Source organism: Cetorhinus maximus, chromosome 20 (assembly GCF_964194155.1).
Source record: "Cetorhinus maximus chromosome 20, sCetMax3.hap1.1, whole genome shotgun sequence".
Classification (NCBI taxonomy): domain Eukaryota; kingdom Metazoa; phylum Chordata; class Chondrichthyes; order Lamniformes; family Cetorhinidae; genus Cetorhinus; species Cetorhinus maximus.
In genome coordinates, this window is record NC_135898.1 from 82,839,902 (window position 1) to 82,855,102 (window position 15,201).

The 15,201-nt window shown below is 41.7% G+C and overlaps 1 protein-coding gene across 6 annotated transcripts in view; it reads right to left on the reverse strand.

Annotated features, from left to right (window-relative positions):
- oga (O-GlcNAcase) overlaps window positions 1–15,201 on the reverse strand; it is a 49,174-nt gene that overhangs the window by 19,804 nt on the left and 14,169 nt on the right. For 4 of the 6 annotated variants that reach the window (XR_013579766.1, XR_013579767.1, XM_078565020.1 and 1 more), the window contains exons 5-11: window positions 14,847–15,018; window positions 12,949–13,047; window positions 11,360–11,644; window positions 8,943–9,101; window positions 7,339–7,955; window positions 4,863–5,037; window positions 3,060–3,113 (exon numbers count right to left, since the gene is read on the reverse strand). Coding sequence is in view for 3 of the 6 variants with exons in the window: in XM_078565020.1 (XP_078421146.1) it covers window positions 3,060–3,113; window positions 4,863–5,037; window positions 7,339–7,955; window positions 8,943–9,101; window positions 11,360–11,644; window positions 12,949–13,047; window positions 14,847–15,018 (1,561 nt within the window). In the remaining 3 variants the exon portion in view is untranslated. The remainder of the gene's footprint in view (window positions 1–3,059; window positions 3,114–4,862; window positions 5,038–7,338; window positions 7,956–8,942; window positions 9,102–11,359; window positions 11,645–12,948; window positions 13,048–14,846; window positions 15,019–15,201) is intronic. The other 2 variants (XR_013579768.1, XM_078565021.1) reach the window with 1 other exon arrangement.

Here is a 15,201-nt window from a genome sequence, read left to right on the forward strand (position 1 = left end):
AATCTTGGAATTCCCTTCCTAACAGCAGTGTGGGTGTACCTACACCACATGGACTGCAGTGTTTCAAGACGGCTACTCACCACCAACTTCTCAAGGGAAATTAGAGATAGGGAATAAATACTGGCCTGGCTAGTGACACTCATATCCCCAGAACAAATAAAAATAACTACCTGTTGAGCCATAGCTGGCAATCAGGCCCAACCAATGGTTAGCAGAACAATGATGGCATAGATGTGTTTTCTTAACTAGGTATTGAATGCATAAGTTTAGAATGTGCAACTAGAAGAATGAAGGGTAAAACCATGATGCAGATATGATTGTTGAAATCTGATCAGACAAATTATTCTGAGACAAGGATTCTCTAACAAGCACACCATGAAGAAAGAAGTAGCACAAGAGGCTGGGCCAAGATGCAGGCTTCCTCTGGGGCCAGAACACAAAATTGTGGTTAGTCCTGGACCAAACTTCAGTCGTTGTCCTATAGTTATGAGCCATCAGCAAGATTATCTTCATTCTAACCATGAAAAGGAGAAGAAATATATAGCTTGCTGAAATTGTCACATAGACAGCTGCACAGTTGTTGTTGCTGCCACCGCCAGGCCTCCCACATAACATATCTAGTTAATCAACAAGGATTACTGCGGGCTGTGGCAACTAAAGAATCAAAGCTGTATACATAAAGAAACCCCTAACAGCCTATTGCTATGGTACTTGACCAGAGAGAAGGAAGTGATTTTTTTTCAAACAGAACAGGTGTGATGGAAAGTAGTGCAGTCTGAAGGGAGTTGGCTACAGTTAATCTTCAATTGTAGCACAAAGGTTTGTTTCTTCTGTTTAACATTCTGGTCCAGCTTCAAGTTCAGAATAGTATCAATAGCTATTAAGTGACACAGAACTAAAAATCTTCCTTCGAATGGAGAAAGGAAACTTTTGGCACTTCGAAGTTATCAGCCAAATCATCAGGGCATCATTGATCTAGCAAAAAGGTTAGGGTCCCAGCTTATATTGACAAGTACGTTTGCCAAGTCACTTCATGAACAGGCAAAAGGCCAAACTGGTCAGAGTTAAGTTGTGTCGAAAAGATGAACCTTGAAACTTCTACTAGGTTGCCAAGTTTATATACTCTGTTCAAACTCTGAAGCAGACATTTGAAAGCAAATGGGAAGAAAAAAATTAATTCATGCTTGCAAGACAATAAAATAACCATTTAGAAAGTTATGACAGAAGCAACAGGCATTTCATATGAAAAAGGGACTTTTTTTTGTTACAAATCCTTAGAATTGTGCATTGTTATCCCTCCGTATTTACATACGACTCCTCTAACATTATCCTACGACAAGGGGTCTTGGTGAACGACACGGAGTCCATGTCCATCTACCATTTTGGTCAGACTGCCTAAACCACAGAAGTTTCATATAGATAAACACAAAGACCAAACAAATTGTTTTTGGATGTCTATTACGAAATTAATTTCCTGGGTAATTTATCAAAGTACCCACTTACATTAAATCAAACTGCATGAAAATTTGAAGTTGTCTCCTATGAGGGCTGTGCTTCAAATCATGTAGATGGGCAAATTCAAAGGATCCAAACTCAGGTGTATCACCAAATTTTCACGGTGTCGGTTCAAAAACTCTCTGGATACTAAAGGAGCCAAACAATATGGGAAAAGGGCAGGAAAGTGGAGATGATGGGAAAAGGTCAGTCACAAACTTATTGAACAGCAGGACAGCCTTGAGGGGCTGCAAGGTCTACTTCTACTCCCAGTTATGTTATGATGGTGTTGATTAACAGGCCAGTAGAGATTCAACTATAGGACAAGTGTTGAGAGGTGAGGGGGGACTGGGATAGGGGAGGAAAAGAACTAGATTTGAGCAGACATTTCGGAATTGGTTTCTTTCACTTTAATGGATTGGATTGAGAGTCAGATTGGACTGTCAAGAAATTCTCAGTACAACTCCAAACCAGTCAAAGGCTTTTCCCTCATGAAATAGCAATTCAGCAATTTAAGAGTGGGTCGACAGCAGACAAAGAATCAAAACCCTCGTAGACACATGCTTGTGGGCAAGGCTGATGGAAAAACAACACAAGGAACAAAGGAATCAAACATTTCAAAGTGAACAAAACGACAGAGGTTCAGTTCCTGCAGTACAGATCCTTGAGCTCTCACACATACAAAGACAAATCATCTCTGCATGGTTTTCAAGAACTCTGGCTCTCAACTTATCACTGCAAGATATATCAAACTCTTCTTTCCAACAACTACACAGTCAGAACTCTTCCATAGTTTTTATTGCAGGACTTACTGGATCAACTCACTTTACTTTCACTTTCTTTCCCTCAGCATCCCAAATATGTGAACAGAGATGATCACGGCTGTACAGTACCATACCATTTCAGTCATCTGACAGGATCAGCGCAGCAATGCAAGAGGAAAAGCTTCAATTTCTGGGCCTCGCTCGTTTTAAATCAATATATCAATGCAAAACGAGTCTGAAACCTGGCTAAGAATAAGGAAGCGTTCCCTCTCAATTCACTAGTGAGATACAGTCCTGAGCAGTACCCAAGTTACAGGCTGTGTTGAGATGGATGATGCAAACTTTACGAAAATGAAGTACGTGAAGAATGGTAGGCAAATACTTTACGGAAACTTCAATAATTTTTTGGGTCCAGTGGAAAGCTTGTAAAACTCTAGTTTTAAGCTGCAACTGGTTTCTGTTCATATACAAGTCATCTTACGAGACACAACCCATTTCTAAAAATATCAGCAGCTTCAGAAATTGTTTCTCATGCATTATTAACAGACCACAAAATTATGTAGTAATTAAATTTCAAAAAGCTCGTAACGGGTACATTTGGACAGTAGCACAGCTAGCCTTGATTTCAAAGGCTATCTAGGTTAACATAAGCGCTCTACAAATAAAAGAAATTGTTAAAGCATTTCTTATAATATTAGCTGCGCAAATGTGACTTCAAAACTTTTCTCAATACATTTCCTTTTAAGAGGCTTCACTGACTATCATTCTAATCTTAATGAATAATCGCGCCACGCTTCGTACATCTGGCGTTGTCGATCCCACAGCTGTAGTAACTTGTGCTGAGGATTCTTCCATCTGTACACAATGAGGGAAGAAGACAAGACAATAGAAGAGGTCATTAGTAACCCGTCACATCACAGTATCACACTCAGGTTATGGCAGAATGTGAACTGCACCACCATATGCACTAGGACTCTCTCTCCAACAACGGCACTGGCCGAATACTTCAATAGAACCAATGTCCCATTGTGTAACCTGATTGTGCCCCTGCCAAAGCTACGCATGTCCAGTAGTGGAATAAATGGAATCTAGTGTTTGCTACCTAGCAATGAACTGCTGTATGCACATTTGTCGATTACAGGAGCTATAGATCACAGTTCACACTGAAGAACTTAATATATTTTCTAGAAGCACTTATGTTTTGTTGAAACTTTTACCTCTCCGAGTTCTCAGATATATAGATCAAGTGCTTTCCACGGGAAGAATCTTTCAGCATTACTAATTTTGCTTGAGATTAATTTATTAAATAAAATCCTGGAGTGCGTCTGGATCTCACTGCTAATCAAATTGCTAAACTTAAGTATCAAATCCTAAGCAACAGTTTTAGTAGACAGGAGCCCTCTTCTCATTCGTTCCATACTACTCAATGGTAACCACCCTTTTCATAGTGTGTACTCAATGCTTTCGTCTTAAACAAAAAGAATCGCTAACCCCGAGCATTCCAAAGCTGACTCATGATCTGAACCCGAGCCATGATCACAGTGCTAGTTGAGCTGCCTGCTGCATCAGTTTTAAAAGTCTGCATCCACGCCATATTCCCTGCCATCTGCGTAGAAACCTGTGAATAAAATTTGGTTACTTGTTGTAACCCAGGCCATGCTGGTGCCTTACTCAGCCTGCACTTCCCCATCCCAGTCAATATATGTGTAATAAATGTCAACATTGCTGCTGTTTCATTCCCCCACTGTTTTCCAATTGCTTTTGTAAAGGCAGATTAGAGTCTCCAGTTTTAGTTCTGGAAAAGCTCCCCATCTTATTTTTTGGAACTGATCGCACATTTGAAGCTCTGGCTGAACCAGCAGACACCAGAATAGCCTTGCGCCTTTTATAAAGTTCGCATGCGCGCTGGCCTGGAGGCTGCGTTCCAAGCCTTCGGATTGCTGCAACTGCTGGCCTGCCACTGTTCTGTTGAAAACAGTAATGTTGTTACAAAACACACAGCAAGCAGCTCCCAACAGCTCCGCATGATCATGGTACATTTCAGTTCTGTGCTTTTTACCCCCCAAAAAATTGTTCAATTTTGCATTTAGCAAGTTCTAGCAATGTGATGCAGTCCACAGTCAGTCCCAGAAAAAGAGACAACACAAAAATAAAATGCAATGGGGCGTTTCTTTAAAAAAAAAATCTACTTATGTGCTTAGAACAGGGAACAATTACATCAGCCTCTGAAAAACACAAATGGCCAGAAAAAGTATATCAGTGCCTTGGAAACAACTCCCTCAATTTGGCCAAATTAGCCTTGGCAATGGTGTCAAATGTAAGTTTAGAAACAGAACATCAGCTTGCCAATATCCTGCACTGAACAGACAAATGAAGGGAAAAAAACAAAATCAAGAGAATTGTGGGATAATTAGATAAAACTGCAACTGAGGGTGGTGGGGGGAGTGGCAGAATTAAAAATAAGGAGCATTTCAATATGTTATCCCACATTCATATAGATTCTGGATACTTGTTTTAAGAGATACATTTTTCAAGGGCTGACAGAATTGAAGATTCTTAAACCAAGAGCATGAGGGAATGAGACCACTCAGCACTGTTACCTACCTAACCACTGGACAAAGGATTTCACCATAGATACCACACCCTTTATATCCCAGACATATGGGTACAGATCATATAGAATGGATCGGTTTTCACAGTTGGCAAGACGGGTGAACATCTGCATTACGCCACAGCACATCTCTTCAAACTTAGTAGCTCTGAAATGCCATTTCTCAATCTGAAACACAAAAACCAGATCAATTTATAGCTTCTGAAAATATGTTGGATGCAAAAGTTAGTGAAGCAAAATTTTACAAGCTTATACACAGACTGCAATTCTAAAAGCCAACACCCAGCTCAAAGGCACCCTTCCCCTACATATGCCAAATCTTCCTCTGGAGAAAGAGCCTTCCTCATTCTTTGAAAGGAATTTAATGCTTTTGGAGTATTAATGGGCAGAATTCACTGCTTTGAGAAATATACAAGAGCCTAATCCTTACCCCATGCTGCCATATCCAAGGCCTGACTCCGAGCTGCATCCAGGTTTGTTGACAGGAAGAGATAGCATTGAGCCCAAAAAAATCCTTGCAAGAAGTCAGAAAAATAGACAAAAAAAGTATGTCCGAGAGCAAGTTAGGTGGAAGCAGTGTCTGTAGAAGCTGACCTTGAGTGAATACCAAGCTTTCTGTAGGCAACCAAACATGTACCATTGTGAACAAGTGCTTGCTCATACAGATGCACCCATTTATACTGAAGATTTTTCTGACAAATCCACAATACTCCCAACAAAAAATCAGGTTGCACTCGAGATCAGTTAACGAATGGTGTGGCATGACACTGGGCCCCTTGACACATGTGTACATGTAAATTAAAAACAGTAAAAATCAGAATCCTGAATCTATTAAGTTAAAAGCAAAATACTGTGGACGCTGGAAATCCGAACTAAAAACAGAAAATGTTGGAAAAACTCGGGTCTGGCAGCATCTACAGAGAGAGAAACAGAGTTAACGTTTCAAGTCCTTATAACTCTTCTTCAGAGCTAAAGTAAAAATGCGATGGGTTTTATACTGTTTAAGAGGGGGTGGAGCAAAATAGAAGGTCAGAGATAGGTGGGAGCTCAGGAGAGGTTGACAAAGATGCCATGAACACAAGACAAAGGCAAGTTAAAGACTAAAGAAGGTGCTGATAGTGGCATAAAGGTAAGATAGTAAAATGTGTTGATAGCAGAACAAGGGTCAGCGCTCTGTGAAAGTGCCACATAGAAAAAAGTGACAGTTGGCTCTGTGGAAGTGGCGCAGGGGGTTGGGGAAGAATTATAAAAATTTATTTTATTTCTTTTTATGCAATGAATGAATAAATTAGTTAAATTGGGTTAAAAAGGAGTCAAGATGGAGAAGAGAGCTCACGGCCTGAAGCTGTTGACTCAATGTTAAGTCCGGAAGGCTGTAAAGTGCCTGATCAGAAGATGAGGTGCTGTTCCTCCAGTTTGCGTTAAGCTTCACTGGAATATTGCAGCAGGCCAAGGATGGAGATGTGGGCGATAGAGCAGGATGGTGTGTTGAAATGGCAAGTGACCGGAAGGTCTGGGTCATGCTTGCCGATAGATCGAAGGTGTCTGCGTTTAGTCTCCCCAGTATAGAGGAGACCGCATTGGGAGCAGTGAATACAGTAGACCAAATTGAAGGAGGTGCAAGCGAAGCACCACTTCACCTGAAAGGAGTGTTTTGGGCCTTGGACGGTGAGAGCAGGGGGGGAAGAGAGAGAGAGAGAGAGAGAGAGAGAGAGAGAGAGAGAAGGTAAAAAGGGCAGGCGCTGTTGCCTTCTGCAATTTCATGAGAAGATGAGGAGGAGTTGGGGGTGATGGAAGAGTGGACCAGGGTATCACGGAGGGAACAGTGTTGAGGGAGCTCTACTCTTAACTATTGTTATACATGCTCTATAAGCACAGAATGCTGACAAGGTGCAGAGGTTGCATTTTATTCATAGAATAGACATCTTCATCAACATTCCTGCCTGCAAAAAAAAATCCATTTTAACCCCCTGTATAAAGTCAAACTATGAGCTTCCAAATGCAGCGTTACTTTTTCAACAATTAAACTTTGTTTTATTGACGGCCAGCGCTGGGCAATGAAACAAAACATTTCAATCGTCCAGAGTTAACATCAAACACTCAGTCCAGGTATTACTTCCTCGCTTTTCTCCCAATATGCCTCAGCCCTAATCCAAGTAGTGGTCATACAGCTACATCTTTTTTCACTTCTCAACCAGCTACCTAGCAACTCCCGCGATCAAGAACTACCACAACCATTCCATTTGTCTAAGAGGGCTGGTGCCTGCATGGAGCTGGCTTTGGGCTGCCCAGATTAAGAAGTCAAAAGAGGAGACTCTCTGGGCATGCACCTGGGTTGAATTCAAAGTCAGGTTCCAGAGGTGAAAGGCCAGTGTTTTTGACTGCACCATCTAGCTCTTTCCAGTTCTACGACATTCTGAAATCAATCTATTTGCAACCTCATTCATGAGTGTACACAAGCACACTCACCTTTTCAGCATCTTTTCCTTTACAGTTCACACTAACGACACTACTGTTAGCCCGAAGCCACTGAAATTCCCTCAGCATCTGAACAGCTTTGGGTCCATGCTCATAAGGCAAATAGAACATTTCTGCCAAGAGGTTTAGGTCTTCGAGGGTCACAGCTTCAGCAGTGTACAATGGCTTCTCATTGGGGCCGGGGACATACTGCTCCTTGTTCATCTGTTCATCTGTCTGCATGGGTGCAATGTCACTTCCAGAGTCTTCCTGCATGAAGATCTCAGGAGACTTGGATTCAGCAATACTGTCTTTGTCCATCTCCATGGGTTTGAGATCCTCAGACATTTTGGCCTTGACAATATCTGTAAGGATCTGATTAACATTTTTGGCTTCTTGCTCGTCAGGTTTCTCTACCACCATCTCCATTGGTTCTTCATCAGACTGCTGTTTCTTCTCCTCCTCTTCCTTAGCCAGTGGGGTTTGCTCGCCACTCAGTGGGCTTCCCTGACTCATGATCGGCTGTTGGTAGACTGTAGTCACTGTTGTGGATGAGTTCAGACAGGGCGTGTCTAGCGCTTCTACACCAATTGCATTTGTCTTTGCGCCGCTGTGAGGGACTGTTCGATCTAGGAACAAAAAAACGTGCTTTTAAAAAAAAATACAGTAAACTAGAACACATCAACTATTAATGGCAAAAGTTAAGTTCAGCAAGCAGCTCGGCCAGTGATCTGGTGGATAAAGCTGCAGCTCTGTTCAGCACCAACTCACACGGACTGGGACTTAAATCCTGACCAGTGTCAAGACACATGATCTCTGTCAGGGCAAATATTAAGCTCAAGACTTGCTAGGCTTCATTCTACAGTCACATGTACCTTTAATCACTAGGCATCAAACAACACTGTAATTAACAAAAAATAATCTATTTCCCTATGAATATCTCCTAATCTAATCCACGCGTTCAGCTTTCAAATATCACTGCAACCTTTACTATGTTCCCATTTCAAAGAACATCACTGTGTCAGTGTATTCATACTTGCTCTTATTAACTCTCCCTTACTGTGCTCAATTCGGATGTAGGTCCCTCCTTGCATTCAAAACAATACACTCCAACTAGAAACCAAAAAAATCGGTCCAGTAGTGCTAACATGCAGCGTAGTGAGATGTAGATTTGATTCAGCAGTCCAGTCAAGCTGAACAGCAAAACCTTTCGAAGGGGCAGGGTAGGGGAGGAACAATTTTTCCTTGCGCTCGAGCAAGCAGAAAAAGAGGGAGGTACTGTTAGACATTTGGGAGGATGTCATATTTTTCAGTGAACCAGATAAGTTTTTTTTTAAAACAACAATCGATGATAGCTGCATGGCCATTATTACTGAGACCAGCTTTATACTCCAGATTTTATTAACGGAATTCAAATTCCACCAGCTGCTGTGGAGGGATTTGAACCCATGTCCCTACAGCAGTGGCCTGGGCCTCTGGATTACTAGTCCAGTGACATTATCACTACGCCACCGTCTCCCATCATTTTTCTCCTTGATACGAGTGGTGCAAATCTTAGATCAACTGTAGTAAAACTCAAGGAAGGGTGAGAAAATACACAAACACAGCACACTTACAGTTGTACTGGTGTGGCACTCCAAATTCTTGCAGCCATTCTGTTATAGCCATCTTCAAAGCCATTTGAGGGCTGTACAAGATATCCATTTCTATCTCCTCATCACTACCTTCATTTTCAAGTTTGATCTGGATAGATACAGTGCTCTCCTCTGTGTCAGCTGAAGGGGGAAAAAAGTGGTATGCTGCATTATACAGCCAAAAATAACATCAAAAATCAAAACAAAAAGGAATCAGAATGCGCATGAAACAGATGTGACAGCGACCAACTCCAGCCACAGGAGAGAACACAAACACAAAATGGGACAATGACCCTCTTTCCCAAACATCAGCACGGCAAATTAAGTACAGATAACCAAGAATGCTTTACCAGGAAATGGCAGAACTATTGGAATCACTGATATCTAGCCAAACAGTTCATTTATATCGCACTTGATACAGTAGCCACTTTTTATATTGGTGGAACGCAATGCTCAACATGGCACTGAGACGCACAGAGCAGCAAGATCCCAGCTTCCATTTCCGATCTGGCTGGAGTTAAAGGATCTCAATTATTACACCTATCCACCCATTTTCAACAGTCTGTACCTTGGAGAAATGGCAAAAGATGTCCACAAATCTGACCAAGTTTCCATTCCTGTTCACTCTCTTGGAAAGTGTGTGTTGGTGCAGGACTGGGTTTAGCTGTGATGCCCTCATGTTGAAAACCTGCCACTATTACTTGCTTAGGATTACACAAAAAACAGATGAGATGTATCCCAGGTGCTATGGAAGGCAAGAGAGGAGATTGCAGGGGCTCTGACACTAATTTGCAAATACTCTCTGGCCACAGGAGAGGTGCCAGAGGGCCAGAGGACAGCGAATGTGGTACCATTATTCAAGAAGGGTAGTAGGGATAAACCACGTAATTATAGGCCAGAGAGTCTAACATCAGTGATAGGGAAACTACTGGAAAAAATTCTGAGGGACAGGGTTAATCAGGGATAGTCGGCATGGCTTTGTCAGGGGGAGATCATGTCTAACAAATTCATATGAATTTTTCGAGGTGGTGACTAGTTATGTAGAGGAGGGTAGTGCAGTTGATGTAGTCTACATGGACCTCAGCAAGGCTTTTGACAAGGTCCCGCATGGGAGAATGGTCAAGGTGTTAAGAGCCCATGGGATCCAGGGCAATTTGGCAAACCGGTGTCAGGAGGCAGAGGATGATGGTCGAAGGTTCTTTTTGCGATTGGAAGTCTGTGACGAGTGGTGTACCGCAGGGATTGGTGCTGGGATCCTTGCTGTTTGTAGTGTACATTAATGATTTAGACGTGAATATGGGAGGTATGATCACTAAGTTTGCAGAAGACATAAAAATTAGTGGTGCTGTAAATAGTGAGGAGGAAAGCCTTAGATTACAGGACATTACAGATGGGCTGGTAAGATGGGCAGAGCAGTGGCAAATGTAATTTAATCCTGAGAATGAGAGGTGATGCATTTTGGGAGGACGAACACGGCAAGGGAAAACACAATGTATGGTCGGACCCTAGGAAGTTCAGAGGAACCTTGGTGCACATGTCCATAGATCCCTGAAGGTAGCAGCACAGGTAGATAAAGTGGTTAAAGCAGCATATGGGATACTTGCCTTTATTAGCCAAGGCATAGAATATAAGAGCAGGGAAGTAATGTTGGAGCTGTATAAAATGCTAGTTAGGGCACAGCTGGAGTACTGTGTGCAGTTCTGGTCGCCACACAATAGGAAGGATGTGATTGCACTGGAGGGGTTGCAAAGGAGATTCACCAGGATGTTGCCTGGGCTGGAGCGTTTCAACTATGAAGAGAGAGGGTTGTTTTCCTTAGAGCAGAGAAGGTTGAGGGGAGGTCTGATAGAGGTACACAAAATTATGAGGGGCATAGATATGGTAGATAGGAAGAAACTTTTCCCCTTAGCAGAGGTGTCAACAATCAGGGGGCATTGATTTAAGGTAAAGGGCAGGAGGTTTAGAGGGGATTTGAGAAAAGATTTTTCACCCAGAGGGTGGTTGGAATCTGGAACACACAGCCTGAGGGGGTGGTAGAGGTAGGAACCCTCAACATTTAAGTAGTATTTAGAGGAGCACTTGAAACGCCATAGCATACAGGGCTATGGGCCAAGTGCTGGAAAATGGGATTAGAATAAGTAGGTACTTGTTTGACGGGCAGATTCAATGGGCCGAAGGGTCCTTTTCTGTGCTGTAGACCTCTATGATTAAAAAATGTAATGGGTAAAGACAGCAACTCATTACCACCTTTGAGGGCAATTGGGGTGGGCAATAAATGCTGGTCTTGCCAGTGATGCACAAACCCCATGAACGCCTTTTTAAAAACATGCAAAACTACAGTAGTGCATCTTCCCTCAGACAATACAAAGCAGAAGCAGAGTTTCATACAATGTACTTACTCATCACAACATCCTTTCTCACACCATTCATGTTGGATTTGTACCACGTAGCCAGGGTGTGAATGGCGACAAAGTTCCCTTCAAATTCACAGTTGGGGTTCGTCAGTACTCCTTCCAGCCGTGGAATGAGTTCAGTTGACCGCCCTTTGTATGGTCCAAGGAAAAGGCGCTTCTGATCATAATCATTAGCATGCAGGTTGTCCCAGATGAGGGGAGCCCGCTTCAGTATTTTGGTGACTTCTTCGATGGATTCCACAGAGATATCTTTTGAGACTACTTTTGGACCTGAATATCAAGAAAACTTTAGTTTCCCCACAAACAGTAAATTTTGCACAATTTACAGGTTCTAAAACGAGGAAAATTTAAATTCATCCCATTATGACAATATCGCAACGGTTAACAAATATCATGGCACAGTATTAAAATAGACTAGAAAAGCCCAGGTTTGATTCTAACTTAGTTAGCTGATCTCAACTGAAGCAGTAGTGGGGCAACTAAAACCAACTTCATTGTTCCAGGCTAAGGAAGCTAGGCCAGAGGCCCACTCTTGATTATCCTATGTACCCCAACCAGAAAAGTATTGCTTGAAATGAATGAACAACTTCCCCATAGACAAATGATCACGTTCTCTCAATAAACATGGTTTAGATCACCATTTTGGCAAGTACCATGGTTTCCCATAATAAAGAAAATTCCAGCAAATTTTTTTAGTTATAGACAATTACATTAAACTTATTAGGCATTCCACCATAGGAACCCACAAAGTCCATAGTGGATGTTTTAATTTTCTTCCCACTACAATCCAGTCTAATGTTATTTCCCCACTTTTGTCCCATATCCTTTAATAGGATCCTTAAAACCTATACTTCACTCCTTTTAAAACTTGCTGATCAACTCTGGCTCAGCTTTGATAGTTAAACATACCTTTCGGCTCAACAGTCCCACGCCACTTGTCATGTATTCCATTACTTCAACAACCCTTTATCTGGAAAGATTCTATATTTCTACTAAGCTTTGGTTTAAACTCACTTGTGCTGATTCACTGCATGCAAATCTTCCCTTAGTTACAAGGTCATACTCAACCCACTTATGGCTTCTACTAGATTTCTCCCTTAACTTTCTCTGCTCCAATATACTCAGCTGCACGTTCTTATCACTTAACTTGGGGAGGGGGCAGGAGAGCTTCACCATCCAACAAAGATTTTGGACTTAGTAGTGGTGTTATTGCAATTCGGAAGGTCTAGACAGATGTCATTAAGAGTGGACCTGGCCATAAATTCAGTGCCAAGCCAAAGCTGTTCTCCAACTGAAGTCCACAAATGTGGATTTTTGTTCACATAGCTGCAATAAATCACAAGCAGGATGTCTTTTTTTAAAAACAATAATTACAATGGGCTGTGCTGATAGCGTAAGTTTTCCTTTGGATTGCTGACTCAATATTTCAGAAGTCTGTGAACATATGCCAATATTTGCAAAGGTTACCCGCACTGCTCTATAGCAGATGCAATTATCAAGTAAGCATAGTTACAACAACAGTTTGGCTTGCCAGGCCAAAATGCACAGACAAACTATTAGAGTATTGAGCTCACCAGTCCACAACACATCAATGCCAGGAAGTAGTTTATCCCCAACAGTCCGAAGGTATGGCGAGTGTGCAACGTTGGGGTAGCAAAAGGTTCCACAGTACTCTGAACAAGATTAAAGAAAAATCAGTACTAATTCCAACAATAACCTCAGTTAATATGTACATTTATCAGAAGCCTCAAAGAGAAAGACTTGTAAATGTCAAGATTAAACCATTTGGTTTAATGTTTTTACAAGATTACTTCAACATATTAAAACAGTATGCGACATTACACAGGTAGATAATACCATACCGCATGTTTTGCATTTTCCAGCCTGTAGAGATCCCATGCTCCAACCAATTTTATTTCTCTGCATCTCAAATGCTACAAGTTTTGTTTCAATTATTTTACTTTATATAATTTAAGACAGAGGGCATGGCTAAAAATGAAGACTAAACGCATCTGCAATGCTGGTCCAACTATCCCTTGCCCTCTAAGCGCTTCAACTTGGTCTTGATTCCCCATTTTTTTTTAATATATTTGTTCATGGGATGTGGGCATTGCTGGCTAGGCCAACATTTATTGCCCATTCCTAATTGCCCATTTAAGAGTTAACCACATTGCTGTGGGTCTGGAGTCACATGTAGGCCACATGCATGCAGCTGTGGGTCTGGAGTCACATGTAGATAAGACCAGGTAAGGATGGCAGATTTCCTTCCGCAAAGGACATTAGTGAACCCGATGGGTTTTTACAACAATCGACGGTGGTTTCGTGGTCATCATTAAACTTTTAATTCCAGATTTTTTATTGCATTCAAATTTCACCATCTCCCATGGTGGGATTCGAACCCAGGTCCCCAGAGTAATTACCTGGAATACTAGTCCAGCCACAATACCACTATGCCACCACCCCACCATGTGGAACACCACAGGAGATAGACTAGCAGCGCATGATACAACACTGATATTATTGTAAGCAACAAATTAATGAACCCACCATGAAAAATGCCACAAAGAATCATTATTTACAAAGATACCAAGACATGTTCTCACTTTCAGTAACACGAGCACTGAAACTATGGGAATAGGATTAATGTTTCATTTTGGATTTTGTTATGCTTCTAGACTTGGCTGTGGCTGCATTCTATACTTTATTCTAATAAACCAAATCTGATTTGGATACACAACAAAGTGTGTAGTACATCAAACTCTATTTAATCTTCCCACAATGCCCTCATTTACACTGGCTCCAGTCAATAAATGCATTTATAAAAATAAACTCAGCGAAGTTCCCACTTGCAACATGAAACCCATGCTTCACTGCTACTCAGATTATTTTACAGCAGAGCACATTGCAGGTGGTCTAAGAAACATTGGGAAACACAAGGAAATCTGATTTTTTTTCCACAATACGTTATTTAGTATCAAATTCAGGCACAAATTCTACTAGAGGTGGTTGCTCATTCATACAAAGATCCATCTGGAGCTCCAGCACACCAAGTAAAAGGCCAATTACGGTAGAAGTGAAATCCAAAAGACAACATTGGCAATTCTACAACTGAAACATGCAGCCAGCAAGCTTTGTGGCCTTAATGTTAATAACACAAAGTTCAGGAAATGTGTACTTACAAATCTGTCAGATTGAAGACTGTCCCTGTAGCACTGCAAACCAGAGCAGCCAATTCTACATGCTTACTACACACCAGTAAACAGATCCCTGTATTGAGTTCAGCACAGCTGTGGAGCTGTCCAATGTCAAATGTAAAAGAGGTACAGCAGTGCATGGAGATTTTTCTCCCCCAGCCAAGAACAAAGTAAAAACACGTTTTAAAGGAAGTACAACTGTTACAGGCTCACTGCTAACAGAATTTCTGCCCACAGGCTGCACTGTGACAGTGACTGATTTGCTGCTGTCCACTCACCTGTAGGACAGAATAAAAAATGTTCGGGCTCTTCCAAGTACTGATAGATCTCATTAGTAACGGACAGTTGTGCGTGTGCAAATGAGCTGAATACCTCTTTGTCTGCTGGGCACATATTGTGGTCAATGTCATCAAATAACAATGCAAAAGAATTGCATCCGAACTGTGACACCTATAAAACACAGAAACGCAATGTTCAGAAGCATTGCTGCACACTTAAAACACCATGTGAGCTTTCTTCGATGGATGGAAAGAGAAAGGGATCAAGGAGAAAAGTAAACTGCTCTATTACTCAAGAAAGGTCTAAGCATGCATGTTTAAATGGTGCATTGGGAAAGGCACCCGCCATGGAAGA